Raw genomic sequence first — 27380 nt, forward strand, 5'->3', positions numbered from 1 at the left:
TCCAGAAAATGTTTTATTTACAATAAATTTTACTTCAAAAACTTACTAGAAAAAATACACCAGGCCCAGCTGGTTTCGTTGTGAATTTTGCCATACTTTGTGGAAGAAAGAGTGCTCACAATAAAAAAAGATACTTAAACTCTTTCAGAAATTAGATGAAGCAGGAATATTTTCCAACTACTTAATTTTATGAAGCCAGAATTACCCCATACCAAAATCAAAATTGTTACAAAGAGGAAATTAGGCCAATATTCCTTATGATAAAAGACAAAAAAAATTAACAAAATGTTAACAAATAAAATATATATAAAGGATAATAGAATTATAACCACACTCAGGCAATGCTGCACCCCTCCCTCCCTCCACTACTGGGAAACCTACTGCCATTAAAGCCTAAACATCTGCATTATGCTCTGGTGAGAGGCGATAGAGACAACTGGAAGGAGGCATTGGCCTTTGAGACCACCAGGAGTTCTTTACCTGCCACATGAGATTCCCTACCCCAAAGCATGCAGAGTTATGGCCTATGTGGGAAACACGGGAGGGGGTCAGAGTTCTACCTGGTGCCAGAGACCTGGGAGTAAGCATACAGTAATGTCTGCTTGCATTGTGTCTGTTTTATGTATTTATATCTACACCTATATGTCTATAATTTTGTTTGAAAACAAAAAAAATGGGGTTTATCACAGTAATAAAAGTTGGTTAAACATTAGAGAAATCAATATAACTCACTATATTTAAGCAATGTAAAAGAAAAACTGGATGATCATCTAAGTAGATGCAGGAAAAGAAAATTTGACAAAATTCAGTCATAGTATCAATTCTTAGCAACTTAGAAATAGAAGGGAGCTTCCTCAGTCTGGTAAGGGATATCTGTGAAGCTAACATCGTATTTCATTGTAAAAGACAACACAATTTTCCCCTAAGATTGGGTACAAGGTAAGAATGTCTGTTCTCACCACTTCTCTTCAGTTTTGAAGTGGAAGTCCTAGCAGTTTCAATAAGGTGAGAAAAATATAAAAGATGTAAAGATTGGAAAGTAAATAATGAAACATTGACACATAAACAATATGTTCATGTATTTAAAAAGCTTGAAAGAATCTATAAAAAAGTGTTAGAACTAATAAACAAGGTCCCAGGATATAAGAGCAATATACAAAAATCAATTGTATTTCCAGATGCTGGCAGTGAATAATCAGACAATGGAAGTAAATATATACCATTTTTTAATTTTTTTATTTAAAAAAAATTTTTTTAAAAAAACATATACCATTAATAATACCAAAAATCATGAAGGCCCAGGAATAAATATAACATAATATGTGTAATAACCTGTTCATTGAACATCACAAAACACTGCTGAGAGAAATTAAAGAAGAATTAAACAAATACATATACCATGTTTATGAACTAGAAGATTCAACATTGTTGTTTTTTTTAATCGAATCTTATTTTATTTTATTTTATTTTTTTATATAATTTTTATTTAATTCATGTTCAAGTACAGGTTTCTGTCTTATATTCCCAACCCTGTCCGCCCCCTGCCCCATGCTCCCCGCCTCCCTCCCCTTTCCACCCCCCACCCTTAGTTATTGTCCATGTGTCCTTTATACTTGTTCATGTGAAGATTCAACATTGTTAAGGTGGTCATTTCTCCTAGCAGAAATTGGACTTATGTTAGCCAGAACAATTTTGAAGAAGAAAAAGGTTGGAGAACTTACACAATCTGATTTTAACTCTTATTATAAAGCTTAAAATAATCAAGAAAGTGTGTCATTGATACAAGGACAGATAGAAAAGGTACAGAATAGAGAATCTAGAAGTCAGCTGCACTTAAGATATCAAGATAATTCAGTGGGTGAAAGGATAGTCTTTTCAAAAAAATGACCTGGAAAAACTGAATCTCCATATGAAAAATGGTTAATGTTGACCTTCCCCTCACTTCACTGTCATATAGAAGAATTAGCTCAAAAGTGATCACTAACATGAATGAAAAAATGAAAACTTGAACTTCTAAAAGAAAATATGGAGCCCTGGCTGGTGTAGCTCAGTGGATTGAGCACGGGCCTGCGAACCAGAGAATTGCAGTTCGATTCCCAGTCAGGGCACATGCCTGGGTTGCAGGCTGGTTCCCTGCAGGCCACCTCCCAGCAGGGGACGCACGAAAGGCAACCATACATTGATGTTTCTCTCTTTTTCCTCTAAAGATAAATAAATAAAATTTTTTAAAAAAAGAAAAAATATGGAAAACCTTTGTGTGGATAGGCAAAGATTTCTTCACCTCACCATAATCCAGAAGAATGAACTCAAAATGAATCACTAACTTAAATGCAAAAATGAAAACTTAAATAAGTATCTAAAATAAAACAGAAAACGTTTGTGTGGATAGGCAAAGATTTCTTAGGGCATAAAAACTGCTAACCATAAAAAATTTATATAGACTGTAGTATTGCACTAACTATGGTGCCAGTTAGGGTACTGGGGATATTCAGGGGAATGCTATATAAAGTATATGATTGTCTAACAGCTAAGCTGTACACCTGAATACAAAACAAAATGAAAGAAATTTATAAATTACATTTCATCAAAATTAATAGCTTCTGTTTTTTGAAAGACACCATTAAGAAAAAAAGAGGATAAAGCCATAATTGGAAAAAAATATTTACATGGCACATATCTGATAAAAAACATGTATTTCAATGTATAAAGATCTCTTTTAATTCAATAACAAGATGATATACAACCCAGTAAAAAAAATCAGCAAGCAATTGGAACAGACGTTTCAGGAAAGATTGAGTAGCTCAATAAGCACATGAAAAGGTGTTTAGTATCATTAGTCATTGGGGGAAATGTAAATTAAAACCATAAGGAAATATCATTAGTATCGTAAGAGTGCCTAAAACAAAAAAGGCAGATGATAAGTTGTGCAACAATTGGAATTCCCCTACCTGGCTAGTGGAAGCATAACATGGTATGACTACTTGGAGATTTTTTTTTTTTTAATTCTTGTTCAGGTACAGTTTTCTGTCTTATATTCCCAGCCGAGATTTTTTATGACTCAATAGTTCTTTTCCTAGATACTTACCCAAGACTCATGACAACATAGATCTGTGCAAAGACTTATACAAGAATGTTCAGAACAGCCTTTTGATTTCACAGCAACTTTTTCAAAATAGTCCAAAACTGGAAACAACCTAAATGTTCTTTACTAGTTGAGTGGGTAAACAAACTACGGGAATGCATACACCGGATATACTCCATAATACAAAGTAAGAAACTATTACTAACTGCAACAGAATGGAAGAATCTCAAAGAAATTATGTTGAGCAAAGAAGGATGGTCACAGAAAAGTACACAATCTGTGATTCCATTTCTGTGAAGTTCTAGAATAAAGCAAAAATGAATCTATAATGATAGCAGATCAGTGGTCGCCCGAGTTGTGGATAGTGATGGGAGAATTGATGACAGAAGGTCTTAAGGAACTTCTTGGGTGATGATTACATGACTATGTATACATTTGTCCATATTCTGCAAATTGAACACTCAACGTGGACTTATGTATCATATAAACATTATTAAATTGATTTTTTAAAAATGAAGTGGTTACTTATCCAGCATAAGAATCTAAGCCTCCTGATTTGACACAGTTTATTCTTTGCTTTTTCCCTCCCACATTGTGCCCTACAAGATAATGTTGGCCCTTTCCCATCTCTCATGGACTACCGTGATGGAATGTGGGGATCAAGGTAGGAGTGAGTAATGACTCTGAGATTTGAGCCTGGGCACCTAAAAGGTTGGTTTGAGAGAAGGTGAACAGTTTGGCTTTAGGCACAGAGGGCCTTGGCTCAGGGTTGTGGGCTTCCTGATTGGGTTTGTTTACTTTTGTTGAGACAGGATGAAGTCTCCTCAGGAGTTATTATTGGCCTCAAAGGAGGGAGAAGTAGAGCTAGAAAGAATTCAGAGAAAAAGTTACTAGATATACAGAAATACTGAGAGAAAGGCTTTATTGAACCGTGGAGGAGAGGTTTTACCCACAAAAAAAACAGGATCAGAAATCCTGAGGTAGGTGAATAGCTGATTAATTTTGGTAGAATGAACATCAGATCCACAGCCTTGCAGTCAGCTTGGGAAGGAATCCCACTGCTCCTACTTACTAGCACAGTGACTATGGACAATTTATTGTCCAGTCCATTACTCACATTCCGTCCATTAAGATGGTAACAGATAATGTTTTTCATTAGGCATTCATTCTGAGCGTTCAGAGAAAGAATATGTATAAAGAATGTGGACTTTGGCCAATATGGAGGCATAGGTAGATATACTATGCCTCCTCACAGAACCAAAAGAAGGACAAATTTAAAAACAAAAAATAACCAGAAGTGCCAGAAAATCAAACAGTACGGAAGTCAGACAACCAAGAAGTTAAAGAAGGGCAGAGGGGATGGAGAGGACTCTCAGCTAGACCAGAAGGGTGAAGTGGCAGTTGGCATATGGTAGGTCCCACATTTGCATGCAAATAAACTGGGAGGAACAACTGGGGAGCAAGACAGACTGAGCAATCCAGATTTCCAGCACAGGAAAAGAAAGCCTCAAAACCTCTGGCTGTAAAAACCTATGGGGGTTGAGGTAGCAGGAGAAACTCACAGCCTCACAGGAGAGTTCACTGGAGAGACAGACACGGTCTTAGAACATACACAAACCTAGCCTACCCAGGAATCAGCACCAGAAAGGCCCAAGCCGATTTGCTTATGGGTGGGGGAGAAGCAACTGAAAGCTGGACAAGAGCCAAACAAGTGGCATTGTTCCCTCTTGGCCCCTCCCTTACATACACCACGATAACACAGCTACATGCTTTGCCCTACTCTGGCAAATACCTAAGGCTCAGCCCCTTACAACATAATAAGCATGCCAAGACAAAAAAAATACGGCCCAAGTGAAGAAGGAACAGATCAAAGCTCCAAAAATAGAACTAAGCACTGAAGAGATAGATACAGAGTTCATCTAGCTCTTCAGTGATATAGAGATGAACTGTATATCTGTACAGATTAACTGTAAGATGTACTTCAGTGATATACCAACATACAGGTGCAGAGTTCAAAACTGGTAATCAAGATACAGAAAATGTTTGAGTATGGCCCCAAAATGGAGGAAGAAGGGGAGGCTATGCAAAGTGAAATAAAAATACACAGGAAATCAACAGTGAAAGGAAGCAAACTGGGACTCAAATCAACAGTTTGAAACAAGGGAGAAATAAACATTCAACCAGAACAGAATGAAGAAACAATTCAAAAAAATGAGAGGCCTAGGAACCTCCAGGACAACTTTAAGGAGAAAAGGAACCGCAAGAAATTAAAACTTGTTTGAGAAAATAATGAAGGAGAACTTACCAATCTGGCAAATAAAATAGACTTCCAAGAAGTCCATGAAGCTCAGAGAGTCCCATAAAAGTTTGACCCAAGGAAGCACACACCAAAGTACATCATGATTACATTACCCAATATTAAAGGATTTTTAAAAAGATTTTATTTATTAATCTTAGAGGGGAAGGGAAGGAGAGAGAGAGAGAGAAATATCAATGTATGGTTGCCTCTTGTGCGCCCCCTGCCAGGAACTGGGAACTGGCCTGCAACCCAGGCATGTGCCCTGACTGGGAATCGAACTGGGATCGTGTGGTTTGCAGGCCCGGGCTCAATCCACTGAGCTACACCAGCCAGGGCTAAAGATAAAGGAGTTTAAAAGCAGCAAGATAAAAGGAGACAGTTACCTACAAAGAGTTCCCATAAGACTATCAGCTGATTTATCAAAAGAGACTTTGCAGGCAAGAAGGGGCTAGAAGGAAGTGTTCAAAATCATGAAAGGCAAGAACCTACATCCAAGACTACTTCATCTAGCAAAGCTATCATTTAGAATGGAAAAGCAGATAAAGTGCTTCCCAGATAAGGTCAGGTTAAAGCAGTTCATTATCACCAAGCCTTTACTGTATGAAATGTTAATGGGGCTTATCTAAGGAAAATAAGATAAAAGCTATGAATGACAGAATAACAACAAACTCCGAACTATCAACTGAACCTAAAAAAAAAAAAAAAAAACTAAGCAAACAATTAAAACAAGAACAGAATTGCAGAAATGGAGACTATATGGGGGGTTATCAGTGGGTAAGGGGAGGGGGCGAACGAGGGAAAAGGTACAGGTAATAAAAAGCATAAATGTTAGTTACAGGATAGACAGTGGAGGTTAAGTATAGTACAAGAAACAGAGAATCCAGTGAACTTATAAGCATGATCCATGGATGTGAACTAAGGGGGAGGAATGTTAGTGGGAGGGGAAGTGCAGGGTGGAGGGGAATAAAGGGGAGAAAAAAATGGGACAAGTGTAATAATATAATCAATAAAGTTTACTTTCAAAAAAACTTTATTCACTAAAAAAAAGATTGTAGCACAAGCCTAGATTTGTATTAGTTTCTGCTGCTATTTTCATGAACATGTTCTTATTTTTTCTTAACTAATATTAAGTATTTGTTTTGAGCCAAGTGTTGTGTGCTATCTGGTTTGTGTGAATCATACCATTTAATAGTGACTTCTCAAGGTGATATCGTGCGCTATGTATGTAGGTACCAAGAAAGTACGGTTCAGAGCCTATGTCTCTTCTCAAAGGGTATTTTTGAGAGGGAAAGGAGTAGATTTTAAGGGACTTGGAGAGTGGGAGAGAAGGAGGAAACTGGCAGACTGTAGAATGTTCTTTCAGGGAATTTAGAGGTAGAGACACGGGGAAGTGAGTAGTCAGGGTAGTATTTCTTAGGAGAGACCTGAGCAGTGAGATTCTTTGGAGATTATTTGTCTTAGGCAGTGAACAGCACTTTGTTTTATTTTTTACTGTAACTCTGTTGTGATTGTCCTAACTTTTCTACCTTTGCCCTCTTCCACCCAGCCTACCTCCTGCTCCCACAGTCAATTCCCACAACTTTGTCCAAGTCTGTGAATCATTCATACATGTTCTTTGACTAATTCTTTCCCCTTCTTTCTACTGGTATCTCCCTCCCCCTTCTCCTCTGACCACTGTCAGTCTGTTCCATGTTTCTATGCCACTGGTTCTATTTTGCTTGTAAATTTATTTTGTTAGATTCTTCTTTTTTTAAAGATTTTATTTATTTATTTCTCTTTAGAGGGAAAGGGAAGGAGAGAGGGAGAGAAATATCAATGTATTGTTGCCTCTCATGTGTCCCCTGTTAGGAACTGGCCTGCAACCCAGGCATGTGCCCTGACTGGGAATCAAACCACGATCCTCTTGTTCGCAGGCCCGCTCTCAATCCACTGAGCTACACCAGCCAGGGCATGATTTTTATTATAACTGAGATCATATATTTCTTTCACCGACTTGGCTTGTTTCATTTAGTGTATTCTCTAGTTTCATCATACTGTCTCAAAAGGTAGGAGTACCTTCTTTCTTTCTGGTGCATAGTATTCCATTGTCTAATGTACCACAGTTTTTTGATCATCTACTGGTAGGCACTTAGGCTGCTTCCAGCGATTGACTATTATAAATAATGTTGCTATGAACACAGAGGTGCATAAGTTCTTTGAAATGGTGATTTGACATTCTTAGGGTATATTCCCAGTAGTGGAATCGCTGGGTCAAAAGGCAGTTTGATTTCTAGTTTGTTGAGGAGATTCCATACTGTTCACGATAATTGCATCAGTGGTTTCTCTACATCCTCACCAGCACCTGTTTTTTTGTTGTTGTTGAGTTATTAATGATAGCCATTTGACAAGTGTGAGGTGGTATCTCATTGTGGTTTTAATTTGCATCGCTCTGATGGCTAGTGATGTTGAGTATCTTTTTGTACGTCTCTGGGCCATCTGTATGTCCTCTTTGGAAAATTGTCTATTCAGGTCCTTTGCCCATTTAGTGAACAGCACTTCTAAAAATCCATTGAGTAGTGCATATTTTTTTAGTGATTGCTGTATGCTCTTAGATTTCCCCAACTGTACATGGAGTAGGGCATTGTTGCTAGGGAATTCATGTACAGTTTCCTTTACCTGGTTCTGCAGCAGGCTGTTTGCCTAGGCAGTCCTAGAGAGAACAGATTTTGCACCCTCCAAGGTACAAAAGTCCAATTATCAAACTTCTGACAGGATGCCATTTGCAACAGTGTCTCCTATTGTTATTTAGTGGCAGATCCTGAGGAGAGAGGTGCGTAGGTCCAGTCATCACTCCAGCCTGCCTTCTATTGCCCACAGTGTTGACAGCCACTGGCTGAAATGGGAAGGAAATGTTCAAGTGTTAAGGCTAGGGACCTGCCAGCCTCTCTCCCATGCAAACGATTTAGTGAACTCAGCAATTTAACAGATTACAGAAAAGCGATCCCTGAAAAAGCAGTTTCCATTTCCCACCTACGATTACAGAAGAAAGAGAAAACGTCATTCTATATAATCTCAGATGACTCCCACAAAGTCACATGTGAGCATTTGCCCCTGCCCTTAAGATTTCCAGTGGTTACAGGATAATTTCCGTGTGGAGACAGGTGTGAAAAGTGCCACCTCCGCTGATCATATAGAGATCAAGAAACCCCATGAATGAAGTGTTAACGAGGAAAGAGTGGTTCATGGACATAGTAGGTGGATTGTGAGGACAGGAAGAATAATTTATAAGGCAGGTTGAAAATATCATAAATTTAAATTTCCTTGAAATAGCAGTGATTATACTGTAACGGTGAAATATTTCCAGTGACAAGGAAGGTAAGTAAATAATTCTATCAGAAATGATTTTTCTCTGAAGTATGTTATGTTGCTTATGTATAAATGCCTATCATTTTTCTCCATTAATCCCACTATGTCAGTATTGAGTAGTTAAATATATGTATTATGATATGGAATAAAGTTTCTAGGCATCTACATTTAATTTCACTTTTCTTTTTTGGAATTTTCATTTTTATTTTAGAAAAGTAGTTTTCCATTGAAAACATTGAGGTGATCTTAAACTTATGTAGAAAAGTAAAGTTTTCTTCTCATTAATTTTCTATTTAAAAATTACCTTTTCTACAGATTTGTTTCTATAATCTGATGATTTGCTTTAATTTCCACTCATTTAATGGTTAGATAAAACATGAGGTACCCACAATGATTTGGAACATAAGTAAACAAATAACACGAGGTACCCAAAATCTGTTTTGGAATTTTTTAATGTCTCAAGTGTACTCTCAGGTTTGCACATTGAGTTTTTCAATTTAAAATATTTTGAATATAAAATATTTTATATGAAGTATAAAATATTTAAAAATCTTGCATATGATATAACCTTATGAGTTTTATTTTTTGTTTAACCTACTGTTTTCAGTTTTTTCTTTTAATTTAATCCAGAAATAGACAAAAAGAAATACTACAAGTACAGCAAAGAGAAGACATTAAAGTGGCTGGGAAAGAAGGTATGGTACCTCTCTAGTACCTATGACAAAAAATTGCAATGATCCTTTTTAAAATTCTAAAGAATCTTGTATTTCCAACTAAGAGAGGAAGACTATATAAAGATATTCAATATGAAAAGAAATCTTTTACTTTTCACCATTCCTAACTCATTTGTCTCTGGAGTTTACTAGATACTGTTTTTCTTTCTGTTTTTGTTTTTCTTTGTTTGTTTGTTTGTTTTTGACCTGCAGTGACCTTTCATTTCCATATGATTTTCACCACTGAATTAAGGAAGTTCTTGCTCTTTGTTGGTGGAGATCTGAGTTTTCCAAGCTAGAAAAGTAACAGGCTTGATGTACATTTGCTGTGACTGGTCCTGCAGGTGTCTCAGAGGTGGATGGTGCTCCCACACAGCCAGGCAAGGGCTGAGGCAGACTGGATTCAGGTGTAGAGGAAGTGTGTCCCACTCTGTCTGGATGCTAAAGAAAGGTCATCTTCCAGGCACACCCTGTAACTTAGTGATCCTAAGAAGTAGACTGCATATAAGGTCTGGCAGTGTTTTCAGATTGATTTAATAAGTTGCAACAGTATTTTTCTTTTAATGGGATAGAATAGCATATGATGGCTAGGATAGGATAAGATGTATTAAAATTTTACAGAATACGAGCAAGAATTAAGTATGGCTCTATGAAACATATTTTTATAAATGTTTCCATATTGACTTGCTGTGTATTTCTTACTCTGGACTGTGGCTAAAGAAAGAACAAAATAAAAAATACTTTGAAAGCCATTGATCGAAGGATATAGTATACTTTCACATTGATTAAGAATCTCACCAGAGGAGATCTATATTTGATGAAGTTTTTGCAAATTCAGTGATACCAGTAGTTACAGTACTGATTTCTAGGATTCTCTTCTATCTTTTAATTTTATGAAAAATCTGTTTGTGTGTCATATGTTACTGGGCACATTAAGAGCCTTGGAGCATGCAAATGAACCTTGTAGCATCAGACTTCTACTGTACAAAGTAGTGAAAAGATCTTAAAAGTGCCCCTATGTTTCGTTTTTTATTCACTTTAGTATTAGTCTTTGTAGGTGAAGAATGAGTGTAAGTACCGAACAGAATCTTGACATTTAGTTTTTGCCCTTAGTAAATGGGTAATGACATGAATGGCAAAGTGAAGTTTACATTTATTGAATTTCTTTTCTAAAATTTCTAGGATTTGGGAAATTTACATTATTTTGTTTAGAAAATAATTTCATATAAAGTTTATGCTAGGTTCTGTTCTAAGGGCCTTAAATACAGGGTGAGAAAGAATAGGTTTACAGTTGTGAGTATGTGAGATACAGAGTTTATTCTTATATTGTCATTAATTTTTGTAATATTTTCCATATGAACAGCTGTAAATCTACTTTTCTCCCACCTTGTATATTAACTCATTTAATCTTCATAACAATCCTATGACGTAGGTAGCATTTTTATTCCCATTTCACTGAGGAGTTAAGTAATTAGCTCATGGTCACAGAGTAAATTCAAGCAGCCTGATTCCAGAGTCAGTACTCTCATATTGTGTAGCCCTTAGGAAGTCTATGTGTTGAGATAATCCTGAAATGCTATAGATGCTGCTCAGACTTTGTCCAAATGTTCAGTCATTTCTCATCTTCTGATATCTCCTGAAGAAATAATTCTTCCTGAATCTTAAATGGATTGAGGACTATCTGGAGTTAGTTTAAAATACCCTAGTATTTCCATTTGGTTATTTCATAGGTTAATCAGACTGTAGCAGCATTAAAAACCAATAACGTCAATGTTGGTGCTCGGGTACAGTCAAATGCATTTTTCTCCAGTCCCCAGATTTCCAGTGACAAGGAAGGTAAGTAAATAATTTCATAGGAAATAATATTCATCTGGAGTATATTGCTTATGAATAAATGCCTATCTTATTTTTCAAAATCTTAATGTCTCAGAAGCTTCGCGTTCTTGCCATTGTCTGTCTTGTGGCAGATGTGCATTTTTTTCCAAATGTAATATTTCTACCATCGGTCACTTCTATCACTAATGGATACTTAAATCATTCACTGAGCAAATACTTACTTTGCACTAATAATAACAACCCTAACAACTCTGGCTTTCATTCATTGAGGGTATATTGTCTGCTAAGCCTTTTACTAAATTGTCAGTTTACACACATTATCTCCCCTGACCCCAGTAAGTCTCATTTTAGAGTGCGATTCTTGAGGTTGTGTTCAAAGTCTCACCACTAGTAAAAGGTAAAACAGCTACCAAGTAGCTAAATTGACTCTTAAGCCCACATTCAAGCTACTTGTTATACTATTTGTATAGCACAGAGTGTCCAGTGAGCTGCATTTGCGTATACAAGAAGTATATGTCTAACTGTAGGTCTCAATACTTCAATTTTAAATGAAAATTGATTTAATTGGCAAATTTTTATTTTATATTATTAAGGTACATTCTTTTGCCTCAATATGCTCTTATTTTTATGTATATGTTGAGTAAAAACACCTATATAATGCAATTAACATTCTGAAATGGTGGGACAGAAATTATTCTGATTTTAAGCTTCAGTTTAGTGTTTCCCTGTTCTAGGTATACAATTCTGAAACATCTAGCTTTAGTCATAAAAATAAGTAAAAATTAGGAACAGTGCCCTGTTTGTGATGGATGGTAGTTGAGGGAGTTTTTGATTTGCAGAAATAAACCTTTGTCTGAACACAGCACAGACAGATGATAGATGACTCCAGCCATTCTGGAAGTGGTAGACAATGCCCTTGCCATACGGAGTTTACCAGCTGTCAGGGTCTTTGGTTGGTTTTAACAAAAGAAGAGTGGGGATTGAATCAGGTAAATTGATGGATGAATGGATAGATGTATAAAACCATTGTTTGTTTGTTTGTTTAATAGGAGAAGGGATGTTAGAGGTTATTTAGACAGATGTCATTTTAAAAAATAAAAAACCTCTTTGTCTCAGAGAAGTCGAGAATCACAATTCTCATGTGATTATTCCATCTTATGATTAAATTTGATTATCTCCTAGTATGTATATAAAGTACTGAATTAAGGAACAGGGCTTTAAAACAGATTTTATTGTCTTATGTAACTATTTAATTAATACTCAGTACTAAGGATCCGGATGCTTTTGATTTGATTTATTTATTTATTTATTTTAGACAGAGGGAAAGAGTAAGAGAGGGCGAGAAATATCAATGTCGTGGTTGCCTCTCACGTGCACCCTGCTAGGGACCTGGCCCACGACCCAGGCATGTGCCCTGACTGGGAATCAAACCGGCAACCATTTGGTTCACAGGCTGACATTCAATCCATTGAGATTCACCAACCAGGGCCTTTTCAGTTAATGATTATACACTCTACTAAGTTTAGTTTTTTACATTTTAAAGCATTTTATTAGTTTGGAAGTATGTATAATGTTCAGGACTTTCATTCAGCAGAAACTTAATAGGCATTATTTTTCTTAAATGAGCATACTCATTACTCTTTGATGATTAGATTTATTCTATTTTGAAAAAGACCTAGAAACAATTAGTCTTTTTCAACAGACATGAATATCTCAGATGGTTACAGCTGATTTTTGAACTTTATTTATATTCAAGAACCTCGACTAAGAAAACAATTTTGAATTTTGGCTTTAACTATCATTTAGTGGGCATCTACTGTGTTGTACTTGTATTATATGATCATATCTTTGATAGTCTTGTATTGTCATCCATCATATCACTTTACTACTTTGGTAATACTAGCATCCCCATTTTATAAATGAGCAAATGGACAAGAAACTTGAATTTTCAAGGCAAGATAGAGCCATAATTTGAACTTTGGTTGACTTTAAATCTATCACAATTATTACTGTTTTTTCTTTCACTCTTTATTCTGTTGTGTTTTTTTTTCCAGAGAACTATATTTGTTATGCTCATGGTCTGGTATCTGATTATATCCCTAAGGAATTAAATGATGACTTATCTAAATATTTAAAGTAAGTATTGTTCATCTGCAGACACAATTAGGAAGTACCTTTTTAATTCTTGGTGTTCAACCAATAAGGTTTTTTATGGCTTATCATATCACTGTTTCTGATAAGAGATTATTTTTTAGTTGTGTCATGGACTCTACAGTTTGGAGGTGATTTTTAATGGACATTCATTGATTGAAATGAATTGATTTAGTGGTTAGTGGTTGCAGGAACTTGTTTTAGGATTAGAATTATGGGTCGGTATTTTTGTAGACAGTAAACTATGTTAAAATTTTATCCCCAGTTAGATTTAACAAATATGGTTCTCTCTGAATTGTAATAAAAATGAATGAAGGTGGGAAAGAAAGAGTGGATGGCATGTAGAATATTTTTAGAAGTTACATTTAAAATTTCTGTACCATATTCTCTGTCATTAGATGTTCACTAAGTACTTTTATTGCATCCAGAACTTGGAATTCAAAAAAGGAAAAAACACTGTGTCTTTGAGGGCAGAAGGGTTTAAGAATAACTTGATTTGTGTTCCTTCCTTCATAAAAATTTTTGATATGATATGAAGATTTTACCTTAGGCTGAAAAAAAAATTTTTTTTTCGGATTTTAGTAAGTGTTCGGAATTTATAGCAGTGATGATTTAATAGCTTTTCCTCATCCTTAGAACTTTTTTCTCTGATACATGAAAGTAAAATGACTTTTTAATGGATATAATTGCTGTTTTTAGCTACTTGCCTAGGTGTTTTAAAAAATAATTAGCAGAAACTGGTTTTGGTTTTGGTTAAAGATTTGGGGTGAAAGATAAGTCAATTAAAGTTCTCTGTAATGGAAGAAAGGTACATTTTGTGTGGCTTTTGTCAATGGTTAATACAAGGAGGGATAATCTGAGGAGGGACCCTCCAAAACTGGAATTTATTTATAAAGATTGTGTATTTATTCTTACTTATTTAAACTTTAGTCACTTTGAAAGTACTCTCCATTTGTTGCAGTAAGCCTATCAAGACATTTTTTTCCATTTCTCAGAACAGTTTTTGAACTTGTCAATTTTGATAACTTTGAGTGCTTCTGCCACTAAAGTGAAACTTTTTGTTTCACTTCTTCCACATCAGCAAAACATTTCCTTTTGAGGACTTTTTTCATCCAGAGGGGAAAAAGTTGCTTGAGGCAAAATTGTGTGAATAGGGAGGGTGGGCATGTGGGTCATGCCATTTTTGATCAAAAACTGCTGAACATTCAGCACAGTGTGGGCAGGTGTGCCCATAAATCATTCATCATGAAATGGGCAAATGCATTGATTGAGTCTTCAAAAAAATTCACTGAAGCTGAATGCAGCTTCTCACAGCAATACCAACTGGTACACTGATTCAGAAGGGTTCCTAGGACACTCACCTGTGGGGGAAGCCTGTACTACAGGGTACTCACCCTCCAAAAGAGAGTTCTGGGGGGTTTTTTTGGTCCCACCTTGTATAATTTTAACTTTTAAATATATGCTAGATTCATTATATATGGAGAAACAATACTACAATGCTGAAACACAGATTTATAGTCTAAAGAAAAGCAGTCAATTTCAACAAATGAGTTCTGATTTTTATTTTTTAGTTCACACAATTCCAGTGCAAGGTATTAAGTAGTGAAATGAAGATTTATTCACTTAGTTAAATTTTACTCTACACTGAGATGATTGTACAGTATATGGAAGTAAAGCTGTCAGAAGAAAGTAGAGCTTACTGAACCTTGCTGGCCCAGCCTTTCTTTTTGCTTGTCTATGAAAAACCATGACTGTAATTCTTATTTTTTACTCCTTAGGCTTCCAGAACCTTCAGCTTCATTGCCAAAGCCTCCATCAAAGGTAAGAAGCTGTGACTAAGATATTTTGGGGGACCTGGAACAATGTTATACTTTTACCACATAGGTTTAGTTTGTTGTAGTGTATTTTAAAGCATACTAAATCCACATTGCATGGAGTGATGTTAAGTGGAATAAAGATTGTACTGGGCTCTCCATCAGTATTTTATATTTTTGTAGATTTTACCTGAATAATAAAGTACTGTGAATACCCAATAAGAGTTGGTTAGCCAGAAAACTGTATAAAAATATAATAAATATATAATGATAATTAAATATTTTTATTAGCTAGACCCTATAATTAATTTTATTAATCACCAGGAATACTAAAATTTTGCTAAATCTAGTTGTCACTGACACAGAGATGCATAGAGCATAGTTTTTGTAACACAAACAATCCTTTGAGCAAGGATGACCATACTTTTTTTCTGTACTTGAAATGATAGGCACAATTTGTGTATAATATTTATCTGTCAGTGGAAAGCCTTTTCTTCTTTCAGATATTCTCAAACTGCCACCCATAGCTCCTCTGCATTATGTGCTAGCAGCTTGTGTTTGTTTCACAGATTGGGAGAGTAGAGAAGCCAATTATAGACCACACCTGATGACACACTATAGTGTCCTTCAGTCCAGGCCTGACCTCCAAGACTGAGAAATAAACATGCACCAGTTTGTCAGTGAGGTCATTCTTCTGTCAGCAAAATAATAGAAACCTTATAATGCAAGGTGGACATGTTGTGGATGTTAAACTTTTCTTTTTTCCTGACCTCAAGATGGCCAATATTCTCAAGAGTTTGGGGATATTTTTTTTTGTTTTATTTGGAGGTGGTGCTGGTTCCAAAAACATTTATTACTTTGACGTTTGGAAAAACATGGGAAATTTATAGTGCATCATTGTGAGTTGTGAGCCACTGTCAGCCAGTTGTCAAAGCTGATTCATCTTTCATTCTCTGGAGGAATAGCACTGGGCCAGGAAGTCAGACCCATACTTCTTCCAGTCCAAATAGTCCACTGTCTCCGACAGTGGCACTTAGGGACAGAGACATAATTGTCTAAAAGCATGGGCATATTTGTACCTTACTTATTTCTCTCCCTCCAAAAACTATGTTCCTTTCTCCCAGATATCTGTCTTCCTACATAACTTTGAGGTCATTCTTGAATGGATCTAACCCTATTTTGAAGCTTTTAGCCTTTTTTCTCAGACTTAGTTTTCTGTTTTCTTATTTTAATTTCCAAACTTGAAGTTGTTTATGATTTCTTCATTTATGACTTAGCTGAGGGGCTAGCAAACATACTTTGCAAAGGCCAAATAGTAAATATTTTAGCCTTCCTGAAGCAGATGGTCTCTGTCACAGCTACTCAAATCCACTGTTATGATGCAGAGTCAGCCATAAACAACTCATAAATGCACCAGTGTGGCTGTGTTCCAGAAAAACTCCATTTATGAAAGTAGGCAGCCATCTGGATTTGGCCCATGGATAGTAGTTTGCCAAGCCCCGATTTAAATCTCAGCATCTTGTCTCTCCTAAATCTCAGCCTTGCCTCCTGGATTATTTCAGTTGCTTTTCAAGGTCTCCTACTCAATGTGTCTTCCTGGGGTTCCAGTGAACACATTGCACTAGATGATGTACCATAGTTTAAATGAACATAGTACAATTTTTTTGCTAGCTTTCCTGTCTATGTCCATGATTTGATTGATTTTACAGTAATTTAGTTGATTGTTTTCAGGAAGTGTGTTCTAGTGGCTCGTCTTTATATCTGTGTTGATTGATAGCATGGAGCCTGTCATCCTTAATATGTTTTGCATCATTTTCGTACTATTATATGTTTGCCTATGTTTAAACTCAGCTTCTGATCTTCACTCCATCCATCTTTTGAGTTTATCACTGTCAGCTGGCAAAGCTGAATGCAATCAGTGGATTTGAAGATGTTCCTGAATTTCTTCTTGCAAATCATTTTTAAGAATTGTAAGGCAAATTCATCCTAGTGTTAATTCCTTTGGTACTCTGTCATTTGCTCTTCTCTTTCCAGAACTATAGCCATTTAGTCATGCCTTTTGTTGATGTCTTTCTGAGCCACATTTCTGTTTCTTCTGAAACATTTCCTCAAACCCACAGTGATTCAGTCTTTTATTGTAACAAAAATATAAGTAAATATAACAATTATGGTTTTCTTCCAACATATTCAGCAGCAGGCTAGGAATAACGTAAAACTAGTTATGTGCAGTGGCTACTCCTACCATTTTCTTATTTGCAAGTTCTTATAACTGGTGTCTTGTTTGATAGTGAACTATTAAAGCACCTGAACAGGTCAGTCATCTTATTAAATTAACATTTATGAGGAAACATCTTTCATCTTAAGCTCTCATTAACACTTTTTAATTTGACTTACTAGTAAAAAGTAGTGAATATACCTATGTGTTTATGATGACATCTGTATTAGTATATTTTGCCACAGGAGGAAAGCAAACATCCTCATAACTTTAAGCTTATTGTGGTGTGAAACTATTATAGTCTTTGTGATTACCTCTGAGTTCTATTCTCCTTATTGAAGATGGTATGTTGTGAAAATATGCATCATCTAAACACTGTCTTAATTTTAGTAGAAACACATGTTTCTACTGAACACATGTTAAAATTGAATTACCTCTAAATTCACTCTGCTGGCACGAAGTTCACATGTGATAAACTAATCTTTTTCTTTTGAAGATTTGTTTTCTGGAGGTTGCTGTGTGGCCAAGCAGTTTTTCCCCTTTATGTGATATAGTACCAGAACAGATGCCTCTCTGTCTGTTCTAGAGAAGAATTTCTAGACATCTATATGTGCTGTGGCATCTTTTAGTACCAACTTTACCAGTTCTTTGAAGCTGGGATCAAAATTGTATTTTCCTAGGGTCGATCCATGTTGGGTCTTATCGCTCTGGTATCCACAAAGAGCTTGAAAATCTGCAAAATTCTGAGTTGGGATCACTGTATAGTCAGTGTTCCTTTTAAAGACATATCTGCCCTACTCTGTGCCCTTTACATAATAAATGTGGCGAGATTCCTTCTCTAATGAGAACGTTAAGACTAAGTCTACCTCTTGACAAGATTCTCATGTACATGAATGCAAAATACTCAGGTGAGAGGTGAAAATGTGAAGTAAATGTTAGTTGCATTGGGCCTAATGGAAAGAGGGCTTGTACAAAAATTGAGATCTCTCCCTAAATATTTTACTAGGTGGCCTTAAGTTATTTGCTTAACATTTCTCTCCTTCCTTTTTCTGCTAGCTGCTTGATTTGCAAAGTTGTTCTTATTTGGATGAAATGAGATTATTGAATGGAAAGGTTGTAACAACATGAAGTTATAAAAAGATGGTGATAAGAGTTATTCCTAAATGAATATTATACCAGCCCAAGAAGTGAATGAAGAGGAGGTTCTGGCCCTAGACAACTGGCCTCCTTAAAGGAAATTCTCATCTTTGGTATCATTCCTGCATTCACCCCCTTAAACTGTCCTGGAAGTCAGCAGTCCCTATCCCTGCTGCATGCAAAGTATGTGATCAGTACTACTAGACTGCCTAGAGACTAGGGGTGGGACTTGCTTAATTATTTCCCCCCATTACCAAAACTGTCCCTCAGAATAGCTGTGTGGCTTAGTTCCCTAGATAATAAGCAAAATGTAGAGGAACTTGTAAAAAATAAGTGCTTTACAGGGTCAACTGCTTCATTTGGCTTCATTGTATGTCCAAATTGTACATTGGTTCTTTCTAAATGGATTGATGTATCAAGGTGATATTTTACACCACTTCACTGCTCTAACATTGCAGAAAGTAAAATTATCACATGAACCCATAGAAGCAAAAGAAGATTATACTAAGTTTAATACTAAAGATTTGAAGACTGAAAAGGTATGTGTGTCCAGGTATAGTGACATACTCTTTCTTAACACTCAGTGATCATATTGCCTGGGGACATCCAGGAATGATTGCATACTTGACTGTAATTATATAGTTTTAACCATGAACAATTATGAACTTATGACTTAAGTTTATTTCCGTGACTTAATCATCAATTCAAAATTGTGAATGACAATGAAAATGTCAAGCAAGGAAGCCTTTAGGAATCAAAGAAAAGCGATATGCTTAGCAAGAATGTGCCTAAACTTTGCCTGTATTCTAAGTGATAGTGGGACAGAGGGAGGGAGCTGCCACAGGTAATGTTTTTTCAACTCTATGGTCCAGGAGCCTCCCAGAAATTATAATTGTTAATAACCTCAAAATTTAGTAATCACTCTGACAAATATTTTTGTAACATTTCTTATTAAGTTTTATCTTGTGCATGCATTATAAATTTATATCTATGCTTTTACATTGGTATTGGTATAGGTGTGTGTGTATAGTTCTGCCCTTTTCATTTATCACTGTGTTGTGAAAATCTTCACATGTGATTAAGCATTGTTTGAAAATATATTAATTTTTTATCATATTCACTCATTTTATTTCACCATATGAAATGTAATTTATTTAGTCATCCCCTTATTTTTGGGCACAGCTTAACTTTATTGTTTTTATGAAATGATACACATTGGTAATCTGCATCTCTGATTTCATTAGACACAATTTAAAACTTAGAGTAAGAGCTTAGAACTCCTCCCATAATTATTGAGATACACATATGAAATGCTTTCCGAAAATGTAGTAGAAATTTGTACTCACAACCATTATTCCTGCTGAGTATTAATCTTACATTCTTAACAACATTTAGTATTATGCATTCTTAAGAATGTTTGCCTGTGTAATTAGGCTGCATTTCCTTAACTATAAAGTTAGTTGTTTTTCAAATGCTTGTCAGCCATTTACATTTTTGCAAATTGTCAGTTCATATCTCCTGTCTGTTTTTTATATTGGGATAGTAATGTTTTTCTTGTTGATTTGTAACAGCTCGTTCTGAATTAAAGCTGTTAACACTTTTCATGAGATATCTTTTCATTTTTATATAGTTTTAAGTTTTTCTGAGGATTAAATATAGAAATTGTTCTTGTTTCTGATTTTCTCTATTTTTATGCTTAGAAGGACCTTGTCCATTCCAAGCTGGTTTAATTACCACTTAAAGTTTTTAAATACATTTTATTCATTAATCTATATCTAATTTATCTGGGCATGTGATATCAGAAGATAATCCAACTTGAGATGTGACTAAATAGTTGGTTATCTCTATGGTTTCTGTAAGTGGGGGCATTTTTTAGTTTCTCTGTGAGAAGTAATTCTGCCATACACTTCTAACTGCTCATTGTATCTTCTTGGGCACAGCACCAGTGAGGTGAGGGGTTGGATCAGAATGTCAGTTTTAATCAAGGGATGACTTACCTCAGAGACTGTCACTTTTCACTATCCAGTGAAAATTATAAGTGACAGGTATGAGAAACAAAATTCCAGGGATCCTAATACTGTGCCCTTCAAAGATGCTTTGCCAATGACTCATAGTTCCCAGGGAGGCAACTGACTTTTTTTCTTTGCTGATTCCTATTATTTATGCCTCTGCTATGATGTAGCAAAAAAAAGTGATAATTTACAAGGCAGAGGTATGTAGAATCAACTTTTTGGAAAGCATTTTGTGGTTGGAGGGAAAAAGGGCAGCTAGCTGATCCAAGATGCTTTGCAATACAGGTTATATTTTGACTATAATAACATTGTCATTGATTTCCCATGGAACCACTGAATAAAATCAAATGGTAAATTGCTGTGAATTATTCACCATGTAGAAGGCCGTAATTCTTCCCTCTGATGGTTGCTGCCTGTTTGAGTTCCATTGTTTGTGTTATTGTACTTAATATTATCAAGTACAATTATTATTCCAGAATTATTCTCCCTAAAGTAAACCTTTGGTTGTAAAATTCCACTTCTTAGAAGGCAGCAGTTTATCTCCTGCCTCTTTTAGCATATTTTATTTCATAGATCTGAGTTCTGAATAGAAATCAGAACTTTTTTCAATAATCACTGTCTTATGAAGCGTGTTAGCAAATGCTTGCCTACTTTAAAGAACCTTGACACTTGCATGATCTGGTTTGATTTGCTTGTGTGATTTATAAATGTTGTATTTGAAACAAATTTTCTCTTATTTTCGTTATAGAAAAATAGCAAAATGACTACAGCTCAAAAGGCTTTGGCTAAAGTTGACAAGACTGGAATGAAAAGTATTGATTCTTTTTTTGGTACAAAATTTTTTGAAAAAGTTGGAAAGATTTGAAGCTTTGAAAATTAAATCCAGCAAAAATATTTGTCTTTTACAGTTCAATTTTTGTCCTTCTTCCATATCACTGTATTTCCTGACCCTCAGTCACCACCCTTTGGTGGGGGAAGCAGTTTTTAGATTCACTTGTACATTTTGTTTTATTTGAATTTTATGTTCTTGAATAAAATATGGGAAAGTAATTGTATAAATGACTTGTGGACTTTGGAGTCTTCTTCAACATAACTGAAAAGTAATCCAGTGACTAGAATTAACCTCTTAGCATCTCAGTTTCCTCAATAAACTAACATGTGACAATATGTGAGTGTGTGCCTGTTACTTTGTACAACTTTGCCAAATCGTAGTCATAGCAATATGGTTTTCAGTATATTGAGAGTTTTGACTTTTGTTTAATTTTTTTTTGTTGTTTCACGAAGAGACAAGTCTAAAACAAATTGTAGTCTCCCAACTTTTCATTGCCCAAAGGTAATATGGTGCATTTTATAGTAGTTTTTAAGGGACATAATGGGGGGAAAAGAGGAAGGAGTAATTAAATATAAAGGACAGATGGACAAATGGAAAGCCAAAAACAGGTAGTAGATTGAAGGTGGGAAATGGGGATGGATGGGTGAGGGTGGGTGGGAGAGAAATGGAGATAACTGTACCTGAGCAACAATAAATAAATAAATAATATGTAATAAATATAATAAAATATTTTTCAGCCATAAAAATATACATAAAAGGAATTATAATTTTATAACCTTTTTTCCTTGACAGCATCATTTTGTGAGCATTTGGCCAGACTATTAGTATGTTCTTTAATGACAATAACTTTTAATTGTTTGGATGTTTGATTATTTAATAACCATGACCCTGTTTGGGGTATGTAGATTATTTTCAAGTGTTCATTATTTGAAGAATCAGATTATATATAAATATTTTTACACATCCTTTATTCTTTCTTTGAATGGATCTTTAGATGTCCGCTATCTGGTTCATAACTAAATTCTGCAAATACATATTTGTGGGAATATATTTCACAGAAAGTTTATAGTATCTTGCACTCTAATAAATAGTAGTGTGAATTCTTATGTTATTAAATTCCACCTTGTTAGCTTTAAGTGTTGTCTTTGCATGTAAGTGGGAAAAGCATTTTATGGTAGTTTTAATTTACATTTACCTGATTAGTGATGATAGTACCAGTATATTTTTTGTGTTAACTGATCATTTCTCATCTCAGAGAGAGAATTGCCTATTTAGGCCCTGTGTTAAATTGTTAGGAGTGAAAGAATTTTTCTAATTGACTCTAAAAGTATCTTATCAACGTAAGAAACATTCAAGCCTATAGAGAATTTTTGGTGAATTTATTTGAGCCAAACAGGACAGTTGCCAGGAAGCAATATCTCATCAGAATGAGAAATGCTGTGGAGAATGGCAGTTTAGTACCTTATTTTATACATTAGAATCAAAGGAGGAGCCATCAGAGGGTTACACAAAGCCCATTGGTGATAGATTAGGAAAGCAGGAGAAAGCAAGGTGGGGTAATCTCTGGGATTGGATAAAAGGTGAAATGATAGACACTTCTTTTACATAGGTGGGTAAGGGATAGTTGTCAGTCAACAATTAACATAAGAATAACAGTGAGGGGATTGGTGGTCTCAGCTTGAGCCCAAAGAGTTTTGGGAAAATGGGAAGTTACTTTGACATCTCAAAAGTATGCTATCCTAGACGTGTTATCATAGATGTAAAAAGACAATAGACAGGCTCAGTTAAGGTACAGATTGACCTTTGTTAGGGGAAAATACTGGCCTAGGATAGCACTACCCACCCTGAACTGCTTTTTGTTAATACTGTATTTTGCCATGTAATGTGTACTATTTTGCCCAAGTTCTTGAGGGAAAAATGAGGATGAGCATTATACATGGGTAGTAGTAATTCTGTATCTATATAAATGTTTTTAATTCTTTTATTTATGCTTATGTATTAAAAGGGTAACTCTAGAAAGCAATAATGTTATCCATATACAAAATAATGCCCTGGAATACGATAATTGGGTTTGTTTCTAAATATAAATAAATAAATAATTGAAATAAAAATTTAAATGAAAGATTTTCTTCCTGAAAGCCTGAGCCAAAAACATGGGTGTGCAGTATACATGGAAGCCCCTTATACACAGCAAAACACAGTTGTTAGCTTTTCTTAGGCTCTGCCAAGGAAGAAATGCCAATCAGCCACAAAGTTAGGCAGTATAGAGCTTTATTGGGGTTTTTGCACCTGGGCGAGGTTCTCCGGTCCACAAAGTGGGGCCAAAGAAGTCCCGCCCAAGCAGGGAATGTGGTGGGGTTTTATTTTGGTTGGCTCTTCTAGTGGGAGCTGGGGATTGGTCCCCTGTAAACAAAGTGGCGATATATCATTGGTGGCTCTCCTTGGGCTCAGGTTGCTATGCGAATATTCGTTTTTGGCAAAGCCCACCGTTTTGGCTCTCTGGTTAGATGTCAGCCGTCTTTTCTGGGTTGTAGTTCAGCCGCCATTTTGGGATTAGTTCAGCCGCCATTTTGTCCTGCCCCACACATCCTGACAAGACCATCCTTTGTGGTTACTTTAGATCTCTGAATTTTTGCGAGACTGCCTTATAGGCCTCCCCTGAGCTTGTCAGGTTAATAGGTGGCCCCATTTCTTCCACAATCTTATAATGTTATACTTAGGTTACTGGACTGGGGCCTAGCCCTGAGTGGCTGTACCCAGGGCCAGTTAGTAGGGTGTGGGTTCTTGACTTCATGTAGGAAAGATTTTACAACACAAGTCCAGGCCACTACAAGGACAGTGTAACTGGTTCAATCACTTTTGCTTTTTCATTTGCAAATATCCCTATTCTGTGATGTGATTAGCGGCATTGGCTCTTTTGTTTTCTGTAAAAGGTAACCACCTAAACCAACTGTATTAAAGCTGGGGACACCAAAACAGTTAGGGCTTAGCATAGAAGAGGCAATAAAAGAGCCTAGGATGGGCTGCCCTAGCTCACTGGGAAGTAAGAGAAAAGGGGGCTTTGGAGCCAGGTTCTGGAGATTATTCTGTAATGCAGACACTGGCCTTCAATGTCCGTGTCATTATGGATGAAGTGAGACATTCACACGGACTACCGAGTCCAGTGGAGGAAAAGGGACATTATGGCTTTTCTCTCAAGGGGAGCAAAAACCTTATCCCTTGCCAGGACCGGCCTTTATTGGGTTTCTTGGCACACTACATGATGGTCCTCATTTATTATGCACAGGTTGGTTTAGGTGGTTACCTTTTACAGAAAACAAAAGAGCCAATGCCGCTAATCACATCACAGAATAGGGATATTTGCAAATGAAAAAGCAAAAGTGATTGAACCAGTTACACTCTCCTTGGAAGGTTTAGCATGGATTTTAGAAAGTTATTTTGCAGTAAATGTTTGCCACAAATCTAGGTGAGGGAGTTTTTAGCAAAAAGCAAAACTCAAAGTGGCCTAGACACATTGCAGGCCTGATTCCCCACAGGAGAACCTATCTGTGGGTGTGGGTCCTGTGCATCTCTGAGTGGAAGCTGGGCCCACCCCACGCAGAACAGTCTCCTACAATTCTGAGACCAGCTGCTGCTGCCCATCACTCCCCTGAGATGGGAATGTAGAGTTTAGAAGACGTGGGTCTTTGGGGAGAGAAGAAGGGAAATGGAACAGCCAAGGCTGTTCCCCAGAGAGATAATGGCAGAGCTGGGGTCCTTTGTCGTGAGGATTTTATCTCTTGAAGGCAGGAGTTTTAGGGGAGGTTTCAAGGGACAGTTTCCGTAGAATATTTATTAATTCTTGTGTGCCCTCTCAGGGACATGGTCTCCACTGATTGGTCATTGAAAATGTTTTAAGAGTTAATTTTTGTTTTACATTTAATTAAGTCATCTAGAAAATTTAAATATGCTATGAGAAGAGCTCTAATTTTATTTTCTCACCTGTTCATTTTTTCATTAGTTCTGTAGGATTATTTTGTGAGGTCTAAGAGTAAGTTCCCATGGGATTTTCATTGATATTTTTGTTAGATCCATAAAATTTGGGGGAAAAAGACATCTTTACTAAAATCAGTGTTCTTATTTAGGAATGTATTGTTTCTCTGTATTTACTAAAACCTTAATCATACCTTTCACTGTCATTGGGTTCTTCTTTGTATGGGTTCTACATACTTCTTTTTTCTCGGTATTTTTATTGCTGTAATTGACTTTTTTTTTTTAGTTCTAACTGGCTATTTGGTGGTAAAGTTTACATTTTTAAAATAACCTATTTACTAAACTATTAATCTAATTTTTTCATATTCATATTGGATTTGCAATACATAATAAGGTATATAATCTTACTCTGAAAAATTGTGTGCAATTCCTTCTAATAGTTGTGACTCTTTTATGTGTATTGTATCATATTACTGTAACCTACTGCAGGTCCAGCTGCCTGCCACTATGAAAGCCAATACTGGAGAGGCAGGTACTGATGTAAAGGAAAGTGGTTAGTTTGCAGATGCAGGCCATCTGGAAGATGGGGGACTCATATCTCAAAGCCCATCTCCTGGAAGACAGGGGACTTGTGTCACAAAGCCCATCTCCACCTCTCATTGGAGACAAAAGTTTTTTTATAAGGAGGGAGAGGGGAACAGAGCAAAAAGATCAAGGAGGGAGATGCAAAATGCTCTACATGCAGACAACCACAGTCTATTCCAAAAAGGCAAGTGATGGTTCAGTGTGTATCGTCCTAATTTAGTCATACTGGCTTCACATCATCCCAGCTTCATGTATTCCTAGCTCCACGCTCGAAGGTCAGCAAGTCACCAAGAGCTGAGATGCTTGAAAGTCAGGATCTGTATCTTTTGAAGTTAGTTCCTTGGAGTCTTATACAAAAATGTTCCTGCACAAGCTACATGTTAAAGTAAGCCTTTACAGAAACAATATCAAAAGAATGGTGGAGTAGGTTACAAAATTCCACTCTTTCATTACCATGGAAAAGAATATCTAGAATACTGTTGTAGAGTAATAATATTGGCCATTTTTGTCTAACTTATGGTTTTTTAAGTGTACTTTACTATTAATTCTGACACTAACTATTGTTAAGATGATAAAAATATCATTTTAAAAAAATATTCGTTCATACTTAGAGTTTCTTTAAAGTTTAAATTGGTAATTGGGGTGTGTGGGTATGTAGTATCAGTTCTATCTTTGGCACAAAGGATTGTGGAGTATTTATTACTATTAAACTGTACTTGAGTTCCTGCCTGACAATAGATAAAAGACATCAGAGATGTTCCCTATCTGGTTTAACCACTGTCAAGTCTACTTTTCAAGACTTCTACTTAGGATTTTTTCATCTGTATTGAACAGCAATATTGCTTTTAGGTTTTAGCACCAGAACTATTCTAGCTTTCCATCCTCAGTGTTCTGGAAGGAATAACAGTTCATAGTAATAATCAGTTTCTGAAAAGCTTTAAAGAATTTAAGTGGTAAAATTATCTAGCACTGAGCCTTCTCTTTTTTGTTGATATTGTAGTCTTAATCTAGAAGAATTATTCTTCATCAAACATTAACCTATAAGTTTTAGAATCTAGTAATGATTTTTCTATCATTTAAAAAATATATATATATTACTGATTATTCTATTACAGTTGTCCCATTTTCTCCCCTTTATTCCCCTTCACCCTGCATACCCCCTCCCGTCAACATTCCCCCCCCACTTCAGTTCATGTCCATGGTTCATACATATAAGTTCTTCGGCTTCTTCATTTCCTATACTATTCTTAACCTCCCCCTGTCTATTTTCTACCTACCATTTATGCTCCTTATTCTCTGTACCTTTTCCCCCTCTCTCCCACCTCCTACTTCCCCATTGATAATCCTCCATGTGATCTCTATTTCTGTGATTCTGTTCCTGTTAAAG

General features: G+C 36.0%; 1 protein-coding gene across 8 annotated transcripts in view; it reads left to right on the plus strand.

Annotated features, from left to right (window-relative positions):
- RNASEH2B (ribonuclease H2 subunit B) overlaps nucleotides 1–27380 on the plus strand; it is a 106065-nt gene that overhangs the window by 67613 nt on the left and 11072 nt on the right. For 3 of the 8 annotated variants that reach the window (XM_037037751.1, XM_037037789.1, XM_037037774.1), the window contains 4 exons: nucleotides 9357–9421; nucleotides 11170–11275; nucleotides 13330–13411; nucleotides 15205–15247. In XM_037037751.1, coding sequence (XP_036893646.1) covers nucleotides 9357–9421; nucleotides 11170–11275; nucleotides 13330–13411; nucleotides 15205–15247 — 296 coding nt within the window. Of the gene's footprint in view, nucleotides 1–9356; nucleotides 9422–11169; nucleotides 11276–13329; nucleotides 13412–15204; nucleotides 15248–19050; nucleotides 19146–21352; nucleotides 21772–27380 lie in introns of those variants that run through there. The other 5 variants (XM_037037759.1, XM_037037780.1, XM_037037762.1 and 2 more) reach the window with 3 other exon arrangements.

The sequence above is a fragment of the Sturnira hondurensis genome, unplaced genomic scaffold, assembly GCF_014824575.4.
Source record: "Sturnira hondurensis isolate 20B ecotype Veracruz unplaced genomic scaffold, ASM1482457v3 Scaffold0001918, whole genome shotgun sequence".
NCBI classification, from domain to species: Eukaryota; Metazoa; Chordata; class Mammalia; order Chiroptera; family Phyllostomidae; genus Sturnira; species Sturnira hondurensis.